Source organism: Acomys minous, assembly GCF_964271855.1.
Source record: "Acomys minous genome assembly, chromosome: 2".
Lineage (NCBI taxonomy): Eukaryota > Metazoa > Chordata > Mammalia > Rodentia > Muridae > Acomys > Acomys minous.
The window spans coordinates 14,694,871-14,712,579 of NC_140484.1; the positions used below are offsets into that span (position 1 = coordinate 14,694,871).

The window sequence follows — 17,709 nt, forward strand, 5'->3', positions numbered from 1 at the left end:
CTAGGTGCAGTGGTGCATTCTGTAGCCACACACACTCAGGAGGTTAAAAAATTCTTGAATTTAGAAATTCAAGGCAAGCCTGGCAGCACAGCAAAACCCTGATTACAGTAAAGAAAAACAAATTTTGAGCTATAATTCACATACTATAAAATTTGTCCTTGTAAAGTATACTATTCAGTGGTTTCTAATACACTGTCAGAATGGGGGGGGGGGGTGCACACCTGTAATCCCAGCACTTGGGAGGCAGAGGCAGGCAGATCTCTGTAAGTTTGAGGTCAGCCTGGTCTACAAAGCAAGTCCAGGACAGTCGAAGCTACACAAAGAAACCCTTTCTCAGAAAAAAATAAATAAATAAATAATATGCTTTCAGAGCTGTACAATTATAAAAACAAAGAAACCCCTCACAGCTCTAAAAACCATATATCTGTTTTAACTTCTTCAGAAGAAGCCCTGAAACCCTCCTAAGAGTCCCTAAGGACTGAGGGGAACAAACAAGTCCCCCTCAGTGATACAATATGAAAATTCTGTCCTTTCAATTGTAGGGCATGAAATCATCATAGTTTGTGTAAATACTGACAACAAATATTTTCTAAAGATATGTATCTGTGAGAATAACTGGCATGGACTTTGCCAACCTCACTGGAGACAAGGAAATGTGTGTGCTTAAGATGGTACCTGTTCCTCTGCTTACATTAAAAAATATAAAGAGGAAAGTGTTGGGACAGGACTGGTAATGTCATATGCCTTGCAAAGTCAGCACTCAAGGAGTTACATGTGATCATGAGCCACTGACATGAATATTGGGACCAGAACTCAGGGAAACCACTAAGCAACTGCCTATATTTGATTTTTCTAGCTAGTTCTTTTTGGTTTGTCTGTGTACCACTGGGATTGACCCAGGGCCTAGTGAACATGAGTATGTTTTTGTTTTGAGACAGGGTCTCACTAAGTTGCCCAGGTTGAACTCATTCTACAGCCTAGACAAGTCTTAAACCTTCAATCCTCCTGTCTGGGGCCTGTGTCACCATGCCTGGGTTGTCAGTTTGCTTGCTTGTTTATGACAGGACCTCATTTTGTCGCCCAGACTCTCCTGGAACTCAATCTATACACAAAGTACCTTGTATTGTGTATATAGGAGTAATAAAGGAAGAGAGTCACTATACCTATGTGTTGTTCTTATTGTTTACTATGTGGCCCAGGTTTGCCTCAAATTCATGGCACTCCTGTCTCAGACTGCTGAGTGCCTGGATTATGGGTGTAAGCCTTCAGACCTGACTTATAAACTAAACACTTAAAGTCTTTTTTTTTTAAGATTTATTTATTTATTATGTATACAGTGTTTCACCTGCATGTCAGAAGAGGGCATCAGATCTCATTGTAGATGGTTGTGAGCCCCATGTGGTTGCTGGGAATTGAACTCAGGACCTTTAGAAGAGCAATCAGTGCTCTTAACCTCTGAGCCATCTCTCCAGCCCAAGTCTTTTCAATTAAGCAAAATCTGTTCCTTTGTAGATAACTTCAGTCCATGTTTGGGAAAATAGTAAAGGAATGTTCTCCAAACTTTCTCCTGTGTATCTCATAAAATGAAGAACTTTTTTTTTCATTTATTGTCTTCTAAATTTGTTGAAGTCTAAATGCTATTCAATGACGGTCTGAGACATACCACTAGCTAACAGTACTCCAGGGCTACATGACAAGAGTCCTTTAGAATCAACACAAGAACACAGTTCTGAGGCATTCCCTTTCAGTTTGTATTGCCTTTAAAGAACACTGGGGTGAATTAAAAGCAATAAATAACAGCAATAAAAAGCTCACATGTATTGATTTTTTTTCTTTCATTACCCTCTTCCCACACACATACAATAAAAAAAAAAAGCACTTTGTATATACAGTCCTCTCTAATTAAATGTACCAAAGCAATGTAAAACATGAGAAAGAAAACTAAACCGGGTGTCAGAAGCCTAAAATTTACTTGATTCCACCTCTGAGAATTAGCTAAATCACTTAAAGTGTATTGTTTATTTTTTCGTTTGTTTGTTTGTCTGTTGGGAGTTGGTCTGACCTGTTGTGTATTCAGATGCTGAATTCTGTGCCTTGAAATGTGGTTACAATCCAGATGTGGGCATTGTCATGGTAACTGATCAATGTTCTGTAAACACTGCTCCCCAATTATCTCTGATTGGTTAATAAAGAAGCTGAGCAGGCAATTATTAGGCAGGAGATAGGAAGGTGGGACTTCTGTTCCCAGTTTTGGAGGTGGAACCATTAGATAAAGAAGAAAGAAGAGGTAGAGAAGGAGTTCGCCAAGAAGACACAGGGATACTACAGAAGCAGCCAACTCAAGACTGAGCTGGCAAGTAACGAGCACATGGCTGGCAAGTAGCCAGGCTAGCGTAACTGGGTTAGAATTGATGAATAGCTACCCAGTTACAGTGCTTAAAGCTTGTTGAATAAATCTAAAAGGTCTCTGTCAACTATTTAGAGGCTAGGCTGGGTATTAGAAAAGGCCCCTACTAATACCATAATTGAACATTTGGCGCCCTAAATAGGGCACAATTTGTAATGGGGTGAGTCTTTTATTTTTTAAAAAAATAATATATTTATTTTTATCTTATGTACGTTGGTGTTTTGCTTGCATGTATGTCTGTGTAAGGGTGTCAGATCTTGGAGTTAAGACAGTTATGATCTGCCATGTGGGTGCTGGGAATTGAACCCATTTCCTCTGGAGGAGCAGTCAGTAATCTTAACTGCTGCTCCATCTCACCAGTTCCTGGGGGTCTTTACTTTTCATTCATTCTTTCTTTCTTTCTTTTTCCTTCTTTCTTTTCTTTCGGTTTTTCAAGACAGGGTTTCTCTGTGTAACTCTGGCTGTCCTGGACCCATTTTGTAGACCAGGCTGGCCTTGAACTCACAGGGATTCGCCTGCCTCTGCCTCTGCCTCCCAGAGTGCTGGGATTACAGGTGTGTACCACTACCCCCAGCTTGGGGGTCTTTTCTAATTATCTAGCTCCCAAATAATGACAAAAAGTTTATAAATGCCTAGGCCATAAGCTTTGGCTCCTTCCCGGGTCAGCTCATAATCAGTTTGCCTGTTTATTCTATTCTGTGTGTGCCACCTGGCTGGTTCCCTCTCCCCAGTTTCATGCATCCATCTTCCTCAGAGTCAGGAGCAAATCTCCCTGACTCTATTCCAGAGTTCATCTCTCTCTGATGCAACTCTCACCTTCTATTTCCTGCCTGAGCTAACAGGCCATCAGCTTCTTATTGGCAGGTGATGCTTCCATACAGTACACAAAAGATTTTCTCTACACTTGTCTGTTTCATTTGAGATAGGTTCTTATGTAGCTCAGGCTAGCCTAAAACTGGTATGTAGCTAAGGGATGACCTTGAATTTCTGAACCTCTTGACTACTCTTCTCAAGAGCTGAGATTAAAGGCAAAGCACATGTCAGCACACCTAGTTTTATGGGGTGTTAGGGACTGAATCTAGGGTTTATCCATAGGAGGTAAGCACTCTACAAACTGAGCTACATCACCAGCCCATCAGCTAAATCACTTTAAACCTCTCTGCACTTTACTTTCTTTCATAAAAGGGGGGCAACATTATTCATGACTTCTTTACACATTTGTGTAAAAATCAACAAGGATAATAAATACAGAAGTGGCTTTAACATTTCTGTGAATATTACGTACTTAATTTGATTAGGAAAATAAATGGATAAAGGAATCTGAGAACATAGGAAGACTGAAAGATTAGCAAGCTTTATCCATGAGCCAAATCTGTCTTGCATGCTTTTTAAAAAAGAAAATATATACTTCTGATGTACATCTTACCTATGATTGGTGAGATCCACAGACACAACTACATACAGCCTACAAAGCCTGAAGTGTTTACTATATGGTCTTTTGTTTTTCGTTTATTTGTCTTATATGATCCTTTATATGAAAATTTTGTCTATCCCCACAGTTGTAGAGAGATTTTAATCCAGAAATATGGCTACTCTGGCTGAAATACAGACATGCCCTTAGCACACACAATCCCAAACAGTGAAGGTAAGGTTACTCTGTAGAAGGAAGCAGCCATGTTTGAGAGTGATGTCTAATTGAGGTAGACAAAGTGACAAATCAGAGAAAGATTTAACAGAATAGGATACATCCAACTCTCGGGAGAAGAGAAAAGAGAGAGGACTTAAGAAAGAATAGAGCAGAGAGCAAGAGGAGGCAGTTTTACCGGGAAAGCTTTACAGAGACAGGTTGGAGAGAACTAGCCAGAGGCTAAGAATGAGTCAAAGGACTAGAACAGGTTGCTAGAGTTAGTCTGAGGCCAAGCAGAGCAATTCATTCAGAAGCTGAGAGAAGCTAGTTTGAATCAGTCAGCTTGGAGAAGAGTCTGAGCCAAAATAGCTGAGTTGAACCAACTAGCCAGAGTTCAGAAAGAGCTAGAAAGGGTGAGCTTATTCAACAGGCTAAAATCATTCTAGGCCTAAATTAGATTGTTCGGAGGCTAGCAACTTCCAGGACTAGGCCTAGGTTAGCAGATGGAGGCAGTGAGCCTCTGAGACAATTACATCTGGTGAATAAAAGTTACATTCATGTGCAGTAAATCAAGTACATGTATTTCTTACTAGGCCAGGTAATTCTGCCTACATGTGGAGCCTTACCTGTTGCATGCACTGTTTCCTGCCTGTGGAGCCTTACCTGTTGCATGCATTGTTTCCTGCATGTGGAGCCTTACCAGTTGCATACACTGTTTCCTGCATGTGGAATCTTACCTGTTACACTGTTTAAGACCTCCTTTAGATGACTGAAACTGTGCAGCAGAGGATCCCGTTCTTCATCCTGGAGAATCACAGGTCAAGGAAAAAAAAAATGGTTAGTCCAAAATAGCAAAGAGAAAACAAAGATCAAAACTTTTCTCTTAATCCCAGCAAACGCTTCACTAAATTTTTCTTCTGAGTAAAGAAAACTTAGCCATGGCTCCTTACTCTCTTATTTCAGAAACACCGTGAACTTATCTAAAACAAGTTCTTCAGTGCTAACTTACAACCCAGTTTCTTTTTTTTTTTTCTTTTAAACATTTTGCTGTTGCTGTTGTTTGTTTGTTTGTTTTTTCAAGACAGAGTTTCTCTGTATAGCCTTGGCTGTCCTGGACTCTCTTGGCAGACCAGGCTGGCCTCAAACTCACAGCAATCCACCAGCCTCTGCCTCTCAAGTGCTGGGATTAAAAGTGTGCGCCACAATGCCCAACTTCTTTTTAACGTTTTTTACTATATTTAATTTTGTGTGCATGTGCATGCAGGGTGGAGGTGGCATGGCACGGTCCACATGTGATGATGAGAAGACAACTTGTGGGTTGGTCCTGTCTTCCACCATGTGATCTTGGGAATCAAATTCAAGCCATCAGACTTGATGCAGGTGCCTGCCCACTAAGCCACCTCACTGCCCAACCCAGTTTCCCCCATTGAATGTGGAGGATTTTGAAATTTTTGGCAAGAGCTAAATATTTCTGAATACAAAATGACCAAAATTTAATTCAGAATCAAGTGAGTAATGAATCCAGGGTGTTTCTGGCAGTACCCGCCATGGTGCATTCCCTCTTTCACGGCTGGCGGCCATTGCTCTGATCACACAACATGTTCTTTGCATGGTACGCGCCACACCTCGCATGCCTGAAACACATCAGGTCAGACTTCAAACCTGTATGTTTTATGAGCTGCAGTACATTTTCTAAACATATAAAGTTTTCTGATCTTCTAGAAACATAATGTAAATTTAGTTATGGAAAAAAAGATATTTAAAATATTGTCTACTATAATTCCTCAGCATGTAGGTATCAAATTAGTATGGCTTAGTATTGTATTATGTGAGAATTACATGAGAAGGCTTAGTTTTAAAAATTGGTGTTTGGGTTACTGACAAGCTTCACTTAAAACAAAAACAAAAAACATGGTGGTGGCACAGGTCTGCAATCCTAGCACTAGGGTGGCAGAGGCAGGTAAATCCCTGTTAGTTCGAGGCCAGCCTGGTTTACAAAGTGAGTTCCAGGACATCCAAGGATACACCGAGAAACCCTGTCTCAAAAAAAGAAAAAAAATAAATAAATCTTGGCTTAAGATTACAAAAGGCTGGGCATGGTGGCATACGCCTTTAATCCCAGCACTCAGGAGGCAGAAGCAGGCAGATCTTTGAGTTTAGGGCCAGCCTGGTCTAAGAGTCCATTCCAGGACAGCGAAGGCTACACAGAGAAACCTTGTCTTGAAAATAAAATTTTTTCTACAGTATTTCCAACAATTTCTGAAATGTTTCTAAATATACTTCTGCCTTTTGTACCACGTATTTAGCACTGTCAGACTAAAAATTATAAAATCAAATAAAAATAGCTATTAACTCTGAAAAATAGTGACAAACCTCTACATCCTGCAGTACCAAATACTCAGCCATGATTTAATTCTTTATGTAAGAATAAATAAGTACATATTGTTGGCTACTCACCCCTGCTGTGGACTGCCTTCGAAAGCTTTATAAACTCTGTATATTTTGTAAACCCTCAAGGAAGGAAAGCTCTCCAGCCTGGAGAGCTCCAGCAGCCAGGCCCTGGCCCCAGACTTCCCTAACTGCCCATTTTCTAACAGTTGTAATTGTCATTCCCAGCCCAGAGGTGGGCACCTCCTATAAGAAAAGTACCACCAATCCCTGAGCTTCTCCAAGCTCAGGACTTGAAATCCCACCAATCCTCACCTTGGAAAGGTCTGCCTGGAAAGCCCCGCCCCCTAAGAAATCCTATACAAGCCTTGCCTACTGCTCTGCTTCCTGATGTCTCCTTCCTAAAGCAGAGGCAGTCACCCCTGGATCCCTCTCTCCAAACCCTCCCAATAAATCTGTTTTATGAGATTTGCTGCCCGGTGTAACTCTCATCAGAAGGGAAGAAGGGAAAAAGTGGAGTAGCGCTGAGGCTGTAGAGCTCCCCGCCCTGTCCCCCCCCCTCAGCTGGGAATACCCTCCCCTGGGAGCTGCACTGCTGAAGAAGAGGAGTGGTAAAACAAAGCAGTTACACTGTAGCACTTCAGCTCAGTCAGAGATCTCCTCCCTCAGGGTTCTAATGCCTCTACTGAGGAGGCTTCCTCTCAGAGCTGTGTGTTCCTGGGCTCCTGTGTCTCAGGATGCCCTTTCATTGCGACAGAGTCTCACCTCAGAGCTATGTGGTTCCTGGACTACCCAATCCCAGGATACCATTCCATCCGAGCAGGAACACCAACACATATACTTCATTAGCATGCAAATCTAATTTCATCTTTAATAAATGTAAGACTATATGTATATCAAAGACTTTTTTAAAAAAACATTTACTTTGTGTGTGTGTGTATTTGTATGGGCACGCACATGCCTTGATGTAAGTGTGAGAAGTCAGGGGACAGCTTGCAAGTATTGCTTCTCTCTTCTCATTATGTTCTGGGGATCAAACTTGGATTATCAGGCCTGGTGGCAAGCAGCTCTACCTTCTAAGCCATCTCAGTAGCTCCCAAGGAATGCTTTTAAATAAGCTTCTTTATATTAGCAGTAAGTGTTTTGTTTGTATGCCTATTTTACATATCTAGGTGCCCCAGAGTGTTTTAAAATATCTCACCAAAAAAAGGAACCAATAATAAAAAAAAGTGGCAAACAATGTGTGTATGTATATAAACCCACATGTCTGTACTTTTACTTCATATGTACATATGATACAGATATATATTAGAACTTTCTAACTTGGTAAGAATATATAATAAGGGCTGGAGAGATGGCTCAGCGGTTAAGAGGACTGACTACTCTTCCAGAGGTCATGAGTTCAATTCCCAGCAGCCACATAGTGGCTTACAACCATCTATAATGTGACCTGATACATACTGTATACATAATAAAAATATATATATAATAAACTATTTAATGAGTATGTTTGGAATGTTTCCATGTTTATTTAAAAAACATTGATTGTAGGGCTAGAGATATGGCTGAGCAGTTAAAATGATAATGAGAAAGCACTAAACTTGTTTTTATAAATTGTGCCAAATTTCTTCACACAATTCTACAAAATGTGTGTGTGTGTGTATATATGTATATATGTATGTATACATATATACATACACACATATACACACACATGTATATATGCATACATACACACAACAAGCTAACTTCATATATGTGAGGGGGCACGGTAAAGAAACTGCCAACATGACCTTTCTATAAGAAGGAATGTTTTTTATTGTGGATAAGAGAGAGTGAATAACCACAGGCATCTGGAAGAGTCCAGAGCAGAGAGAAAAGACAACAGCCTGGACATGGCCAGGGCTAGGGTCGCTGGAGAATGGGAGACAGCAGTGGAGAGAGCAAGAAAGCCTGACTAGCAGGGGTGACAAAACATGCAGATTATAAAGAAGAAGAGTAGCGGGGGAGGAGCATTTTCAGTGACAAGACAAAAACAGAACCCAACCACTTCATAAAGTCCTGAAGAATGACGGCTTTTATCTAAGAGCCAGAAATCCTTCTGCAGGCCAGCTTGGACTCACTTATGGATCTATGGACGTCCTGAGACCTAACAAGTATAGGAAGCTCCTTATCCATCTGATGGGTAAGCTATGACCTGCTCCATATGTAAAAGCTTATAGATGCCACTGCACAAGATTATCATCACCCAGCCATACTCCATGTATCAATAACTAAACTGATTTGAATAAATTTTATTACTAATTATAGCCATAGGAAATTAGAAGACTTTCTGATGTTTCCAGGCATGCTAAAGTAGTCCCAAATATCAATTTATTTTTTAAAAATATCAAGCACATATGTGGCACAGACATATAATCAGATATATCCATTTGCATAAAATAATAATTTTTAAAATTCTTAAAAGGGTCTTAGATCCCTGAAATTGGAGTAACAGAGAGTTGTGAGCCTCAATATGGATGCTGGAAATCACACTAGGTCCTCTGAAAAAGCAGACAGTGCTCTTAACCCCGAGCCACCTCTCCAATCCCTGGTCATGGGGTTTTGGGTTTTTTGTTTGTTTTTAGATTTATTTATTTTTATTGTATGTATTTGGATGTTTTTTCTACATGTATATCTGTGCACACATGTACCTGGTGCCCATGAACCAGAAGAGGATTCCTGGTTACAGGTGGTTGAAAGTCACCATGTCGGTGCTACAAATCAATATGTGTCCTCTGGAAGAGCAACAAGTGTTCTTAATTACTGAGTCATCTCTCTAGCCCTGGTTATAGTGTTTTATGACAGCAACAGGTTGCTGGGTTTGGTGGCACATGCCTTTAATCCCAGCACTCGGGAAGCAGGTGGATCTTTGTGAGGTCGAGGCCAGCCTGTCTACAAAGGGAGTGCAGGACAGACAAGGCTACACATAGAAACCCTGTCTCAAAAACAAAACAACAACAACAAAAAGACAGTAACAGAAAAGCAATTAATACACTTGTTCATTCCCATTAACAAGAGTGCTTTCTCACCAGATGTGATAACAAAGCCTTTAATCTCAGCATTTGGGAGGCAGAAGGCAGCTAGATTTATGTGAATTCAAGGCTAGGCTAGCCTCATCTACAAATCAAGTTCCAGGACAGCCAGGGCTACAAAGTGAAACCCTGTCTCAAAACACACACACACACACACACACACACACACACACACACACACACAAAGAGTGTTTTCCCTTTCTGTGGCTCAAGAAATAATGCCTTTCTTAATAAAGTACCTCTATTTCTAGTTCATGTGTATATATACTATATATATTTATGTGTGCACACACACACATACACACACATATGTATCTATATATACAGAGAGAAAAATGTGCTCATCTTTTGGGTTAAGCCTATAAATCTGATACCAGTTGAGATAAAACAGAAGTATCCTTGGATATCAATGATAAATCTTAAATAATTCTTATTACTTTCATTATTACTGGAAACATGTTGTTGTTTTAGTTACTGGGACTTTTTCATGTTTAATTTATCTGTGTCTATGCAAGGGCCCACACATGTGGCAGTCAGAGGACAACTAGTAGGAATGAGTTCTTTTCTTCCACCATGTGGTTCCAGGGATTGAACCCAGGTGGTCAGGTGTGGTAATCTGAATGAAAATTCCTCCATAGGCTCCTAGATTTGAACGCTTAGTCACCAGGGAGTAGAACTGTTTGAGGGTGAGAAGGGCTAGGAGGCGTGGCCTTGCTGGAGGAAGTGTGTCATTGGAGGTCAACTATGAGGTTTCAAAAGCCCACGCCAGGCCCAGTTTCTCTCTCTCCCTCTCTCTCTCCCTCTCTCTCTCTCCCTCTCTCTCTCTCTCTCTCCCTCTCCTCTCCCTCCTTCTCTCTCTGCTTGCTGCCCACAGATCAGGGTGAAACTCTCAGCTACTGCCCTAGCACCACGTGTGACTCCATGCTCCCACCATGATGATAGCAGACTAACTGTACACTCCAATTAAACACTTTTCTTTCATAAAAGTTGCTTTGGTCATGGAGTCTCTTCACAGTAATAGAACAGTGATTAATACATCAGACTTTATCCACTCACCCACCCTGCAAACTCTAGGTTGCTGTTCTTATAAGTCAGCCTACAAAAATAATGGAGTCTATCAAGAGGATGGTGGTGGTGCATACCTGTAATCCTAACACTTGGGAAATGGAGGCAAAAAGATCAGAAGACAGCCTCAGCTACATATTAAATTTGAGGTCCTGTCTAAAAAAACACATAAATGTAATGGGTTTCACTATGGCATTTGCATATGTTATTATACTTCGCTCTTATTCACTACACCCCCCATGCCCTCTCCTATCCTCCTGGCCGTTCTAGCTGGTCCTCTACTCCCCTCAAGCAGATTCCCACTTCTTTCCTTTTGGTTTGTTTATCATGTATAATATGTATATGACTATATATAGGTCACATGCACATGTGGAAGTCAGAGGACAAGTTTATAAAACTGCTTCTTCCCTTCCATTTTTATGTAGGTTTCAGAGATCAAACTCAGGTTTTCAGGATTTCAAAGGAAACAACCCACTAAGCATCCTATCAGCCACTGTTTTTATGGTTGTTATTTTATTCTTCTTCTTTTTCATTTGAGTATGTTTGTGGTACATGTGTGTATATATACATGTTCACAGACATGTGGAGGTCTGAGCTTAATATTGGGCATCTACCTCCACCGCTCTTCCAGCTTATCCTCAGAGGCAAAGCTCTCAGTCAACCCAGAGTTTACCAATATGGCTAGCCTCACGAGCTAGCTTGCTCCAGGTATCCCCGGTCTCAGCCTGCCAAGGCTCAAATTACAGGCTTTGGGAACTCAGCCATGTCAGCAATCTGAGTGACTACTAATCCTTTCTGTGAGTTCCGGGATCCAACCTCCAGGCCTCTTGTTTGTGCAGCAAGTGTTTTTACCTGCTGAGCCATCTCACTAGCCCTTTCCCTTTTAAGATTTATTTTTATTCAGTGTATGTACACAGTACGTATGGACATGCATACATAGTTTATGTGTGCAAGTACCCAAGGAGACTACAGGAGAGTATGGGACCACCCAGAACTGAAGACAGAGCTGTGAGTTGCCCAACATGAGTGCTGTGAGCCAAACTTGGTCCACTGGGAGATTAGCAAGTATTCTTTTTTTTAAAAAAAGATTTATTTATTGACTTATTTGTTGCATATGAGTGCTTTATCTGCAGAAGAGGGTATCAGATCACACTATAGATGGTTATGAGCCACCATGTGGTTGCTGGGAATTGAACTCAGGACCTCTAGAAGAGCAGGTAGCACTCTTAACCTCTGAGCCATCACTCCAGCCCTCCCCTCCCCCTTTTTTTGGTTTTTTGTTTTAGGACATATTCTTAACTGCTAACCATTTCTCCAGACTCTAGAACTCCACCATCCTCCCCGCCCTTTTTTTCTTAAGACAGGGTCCCAAGTAACCCAGATTGGCTTTGAACTCACCATGTAACCAGTGCTAGCCTTGAAGGTATGATCCTCTTGCTTCTACCTCCCAAGCGCTAGGACTACAGAACACACCACTGCACCCAGCTGGCTCCTGCTCTGCTTTCAGGTCACATGTATTCTATTGTCCTGTCTTCCCTCCTTCTCTATCGCGTGCGCGCGCGTGCGCGCGCACACACACACACACACACCCTTTTAAATCCCTTTTCTTCTTTAAATACTCTCTCTCTCTCTCTCTCTCTCTCTCTCTCTCTCTCTCTCTCTCTCATACTCTCTCACACCTGATGGTTGTTTTAACCAAGGATGAGATCGCTACAACAACTCAGTGACCAGACTGTCTGCCCATTCCCCACTTACCAGTGGTGTATGGGTGCTCCATCGGGCATTTCGTTTGATGGCACCAACAACAATGTTAATTTCTCCTTGAATGATGTAAATATTCTTATCCACCATCCTGACAAACCTAGGAGAACAGTTGAAGAGATAAGATTGGTTAATATTTTTCTCTTTCGGTTGGTTGGTTGTGTTTGGTTTTGAAACATGGTTTCTCTATGTAGCCCTGGCTGTCCCAGAACTTGCTCTGTAGACCAGGCTAGCCTTAAACTCAGAGATCCACCTGCATCTGCCTCTTGAGTGCTGAGATTAAAAGTGTGTGTCACAACACCTGGCCTTTTTCTTTCCTGCCTGAAGAACATCTGTGTACGCTGTGCACACTCAGCACTAGCATAGGCCAGAAGAGGGCATAAGATCCACTGGAACTGGAGGTACAGATAGTTATGAGCCATCACATGGGTGTTGGGAACCAAACGCAGGCCCTCTAGAGGAGCAACCAGTTCTCCTAACCGTTGAACAATCTCTCCAGCCCCAACATGGAAGATTTTTGGGTTTTTTTGGTTTTTGGTTTTTGGTTGTTTTTTTTTTTTTTTTTTTTTTGGTATTTATTTAGTTAGTTAATTAGTTAGTTTTTCAAGACAGGGTTTCTCTGTGTCACCCTGGCTGTTCTGAACTGGCTTTGTAGACCAGGCTGGCCTTGAACTCACAGAAATACACTCGCCTCTGCCTCCCAACTGCTGAGATTAAAGGCATGTGCCATCATGCCCTGCAGCCGTGTATAATGGCTTATACCTGTGATTCTAACCTGTTGAGATGCTGAGGCAGAAGAACTGAAATTGCAAGGCCTGCCTAGGCAACTTATCAAGACCACATCTCAAAATAAAAATAATAAAAAAGGAGTAGGAATGCAGCTTAGTGATAGAGCACTTACCTAACATTCATAAGAAACTTGGCCTAAAACCCAGAAATACCAATTCATTAAATAAATAACTCAGAGCATACTCATGATTAGTCTACCAATGTGAGAAATGTCATTTGCTTCTGGGTATCAACGTTTTCCACCTGTAACACTAAGATGATTAAGTCATGAGTCTAACTGCTTGATTTCCCTGGAAGTATCTGAAGTTCCAAGTAGCTCAGGATACAACTCAGAACTCAACAATGCAGCTACGTGTGACCGTGTGTACCTTGAATATCAGCACTCTGGAAACAGAGGAAGCTCGGAGCCAGCCAGGTTAGAGAGACAGTCTCACTATGTAAACCAGGCTGGCCTTGGACTCACAGAAATCTGCCTGCCTCTGCCTCCTGAGTGCTGGGATTAAAGGTGTGGCACAAAAGAATAAAAACTTCTTTAAAATAAGCAAAATAAATTAAAAAAGAAAACAACAGTTGCTAAGAATAGTTTTAGCCCACTGGACTAGGTGAGTGCATTTAATCCCAGTACTTGGGGGAACTGAGGCAGACAGATCTCTGAGTTCAAGGCCAGCCTAAGCTACATGGTGAGCTTCAGGCCAGCCAAGGCTACATAGTGAGATCCTGTCTCAGACAGAGGAAAAAGGAGGGTAGGGAGTGCTTCAGTTTGGAACCCAGTTAAATGTCAGCTTAAACACTGCATCCGTTCTGCCAAGTCAGCTCCAGGGGACAGGACAGTAGCACTAGCGTGGTCCCCAAGAAATTCTAAACCCTCATACCCACTCACTTCTTGCAGGAAACCTCCAGCAAGACTACAAATAGATGCTTTTGTAAAGCTGTTTCTCTATGAATCTCTGAAACAAAGATGGAAGCTAATTTAGTATTGTAACTGTCCCAAAAGAATTACTACAGGATTGTCTTTGCTGCCCAGAATAGCACTTAGAAAAAGTATTTCATTTTCCCCAGGTGAAAATATTGAAGAACAGATCTTCTTGGAAGACTAGGGATGCAGTTTTGCTGGTAGAGTGCTTGCTTAGCATGACAAAGCTCTAAATTCAATCCCCAGCAGCACTTACATAAGCCAGGCTTTTGGTGAACACCTGTAATATAAGCACCACAGAGGTGAAGGCAGACAAATCAGAACCACAGCACACTGGAGACCAACCAGATACATAACACTCTCCCAAAACACACTGTTCTTGGCATACAGTATATAGCAATAGCATAGAGTATATAGGAGTACATACCAATGAATTTGCCACTTTTCATCATTTAAAAACTCCAGAGCCCTGTACGGTGCCTAACGCAAGCGACACTAGCATGTGTGAATGAGTTTGAAGCCAGATTTATCTATGTAGTGAGTCTGTCTCCAAAAGAAAAGAGTCAGGCCCGGTGTGGTGGTAGCACATGCCTTTAATCTAGCACTCAGAAGGCAGAGGCAGGCAGATCACTGTGAGTTCGAGGCCAGCCTGGTCTAAAGAGAGAGTCCAGAACAGCCAAGGCTACACAGAGAAACCCTGTCTTGAAAAAAAACAAAAACAAAAGAAGAAGAAGAAGAAAAGAGTCAGAACTACTGAACAAAATGGGGGGAAAAAGTATTGTAGCATATGACTATCTACCTATCTACTACTATGTATGCATGTAAACAGAAAAACAAACCACCCATGCAAAACACTACGTTTTTACTTTAAAATATTAGCAGGGCCTGGTGGCCCACACCTCTAATCCCAGCACTCAAGAGGCAGAGGCAGGCAGATCTATGTGAGCTCAAGGCCAGCCTGGTCTACAAAGAGAGTTCCAGGACAGCCAGAGCCGTTACACAGAGAAACCCTGTCTCAAAAAGACAAAACAAAACAAAATCAATATCATTATACAACTGTGGTTATAAGAGCAGTCTTCAGAATCAAGACAGACTTGAGCTCTTGTTTCTGTCTAAATGACTAGAGTCAAGACTTTTTTCTTTCTTCCTTTTTCTCTCTCACCCCCAGTGTTGGAGAATGAACCCAGGGCTACATGAAGGCTGGGTAAGCACTGTACCACAAACTTAGCCAAGTCTCCTGATCTTTCTGAGCCTTGATTTACAGTTTTCCCAGTAGCTGCATGTGGTAACTGACGGGAGAATTGTGTTCAGGGGGAGCCTGAGCTACACATTGAGACTTTGTCCAAAGGTAAAAACAAAGAACAACAACAAACAACTCTACAATTCTCCATTGCAAAAAGAAGACATTTCCCCTTGGGTTTGTTGTTAGGCACCCAGTATGGCACTGAATGTTGTCACCATCTACTAAACACTGCTTTTATGATGGGGTTTGCTCAAGAAGCCTTCCTCAGCTAATCATTCTCCTAGACAGTACACGCAAATCATCTTTTGCCAGCACATAACACTGTGTACACAGCTCTTTTTAAACAAACCTCACCTGAATCCCTGTAATCCCCGCAGCGGGAGGCTGAGGCAGGAAGATCACAAGCTCAGTGAGACTCTCTCTCAAGAGAAAGAGGGGCTGGAGATGTGGCTCTGTGGCTACAAGCACTTGTTGCTCTTACAACAGACTGGGTTTGGTTCCCAGCACCCACATTATGGTTCACAATCATCTGTAACTGCAGTTTCAGGGGATCCAATTCCCTCTTCTGGTTTGTTTGTCTGTTTTAGTTTTTTAAGATTTATTTATTTATTATTATGTATACAGTGCTCTGCCTGCTTGTACACCTGCAGGCCAGAGGAGAGCGTCAGATCACATTATAGAGGGTTGTGAGCCACCATGTGGTTGCTGGGAACTGAACTCAGGACCTCTGGAAGAGCAGTCAGTGCTCTTAACCTCTGAGCCATCTCTCCAGCCCCCTTTTTAAAATTTCCTGAAACAGGGTTTCTCTGTGTAGCCTTGGCTGTCCTGGAACTCACTCTGTAGACCAGGCTGGCCTGGAACTCACAGAGATCTGCCTGCCTCTGCCTCTGCCTCCTGAGTGCTGGGAATAAAGGCATCCAATTCCCTCTTCTAACCTCCACCTGCACCAGGCATGGTGGCACACATGCCTACATGCATGCAAAACACACTACTGGTAAGGGGAAGGGGCACACAAAAAACTTACCAAACTCAAGAAAAGTATAGAAAGAACGGGAGTTAGAGAAAGTGGAACCCGGAAAAGGCTGGCTCTGATCTGACCAGACAAAGCCTCTCTGACCTGATCTGACCAGCTGGAAAATCCTCTCAAACCTGCTAATCAGGTGACCAGTGTACCTTAGCTCTGCACACCATCTCCTCCTCCTGCGGAGATTCAGATACTATCTTCAGAACCATAGTAAGCCACTGACCTGTCCAAAGCTGCTCATCTCAGAGATGAAGATGAACCAAAGCTTCTCTCTAGTCTCATCTTTAACCACCCAGAACACCCAAGGCCTAAGGGCGACCAGTGGCAGAGTGAGGCAAAGGAAAACAGCTTGAGTGATGGTGCACTGGGAGTGACAGTGACAGTCCCATACAGCCTACCTGTCTTCTCTTTGAGGGATCATCACATATTAAAAAAAAAAATAGGAAGGCTAGTTATCCTGCACTCAAGTCTTCAAAAGTAGCCATCTGCTGACTAAGAAGCAACTGCCTTCTGCAAATTAGGGGCCTGCATGTTACAAGCTCTGCTACTTCCTATATGTGTGCCATCTGGCTCACATCAGGCATTACCCTTATCAGCCTGACACACATTCAAACTTAGAATCCCTGCTTCTAAGATGTGTTCTCATACTTCCATTATTTATACTATCGCTCCTATAACCACATACACTACCATTTGGAATAAATCATCACCTCCATGATCATTTCTACTGCTAACGCACTTCCAAAGGAACATACCACTGTACTGTATTTTCGGTTAGTTAAACAAATGCAGTTAGAACAAGGGGGGGAGGCAACAATAAAAGATTAACAACAACTTATCATTTATTTTATAGCATAAAGGTAAAGTGGACTTCTTCTCCCTTCAACACAACCCCATCATGAACCCAACATCTAATCATTCTAATCAGTGACGCTCAACCAACAGGATAAAGTGATCGATCAATGGTCTTTCCAGTGGTGCTGTTTATAAACAGTATCTCCTCACAAGCAGGAGTCATATCTTCTTCCTCTCTAGCTGCCCATGGTAACCAGGGTAAGGACCCTAACAATGAGCATGATGCTTTTAAAGCAGCGGTCATCCTGACTTCTAGAATATACGGGAAGTAAAGAGTATGGTGAGCTGAAATGGGAACTGACACTGGCTACTAAACTATGTCCACAACTTTAATTCCTACTGTGCCAATGAACATCACTGTCAGTACTGGAACGTACTATCTCTCTCAGCCACTATTAAGAAGTTTGAGTACAACCTTAAAGAGTGTTTGTTAGTGGAATTATTCCTATGTAGAAAATTGCATTTACCCACCAGTGCTGAAGATCAAAACCAGGGCCTATCACATGTTAGGTAAGTGCCTTATCATTGAGATATACCTCCAGCTCAGAAAATGACTTAAGTAC

General features: G+C 42.0%; 1 protein-coding gene across 6 annotated transcripts in view; it reads right to left on the bottom strand.

The window, feature by feature from the left end:
* GBF1 (golgi brefeldin A resistant guanine nucleotide exchange factor 1) overlaps window positions 1-17,709 on the bottom strand; it is a 137,316-nt gene that overhangs the window by 112,737 nt on the left and 6,870 nt on the right. For all 6 annotated transcript variants that reach the window (XM_084748918.1, XM_084748916.1, XM_084748914.1 and 3 more), the window contains exons 2-3: window positions 12,317-12,422; window positions 4,772-4,838 (exon numbers count right to left, since the gene is read on the bottom strand). In XM_084748918.1, coding sequence (XP_084605044.1) covers window positions 4,772-4,838; window positions 12,317-12,412 — 163 coding nt within the window. In that variant the 5' untranslated portion in view covers window positions 12,413-12,422. The remainder of the gene's footprint in view (window positions 1-4,771; window positions 4,839-12,316; window positions 12,423-17,709) is intronic.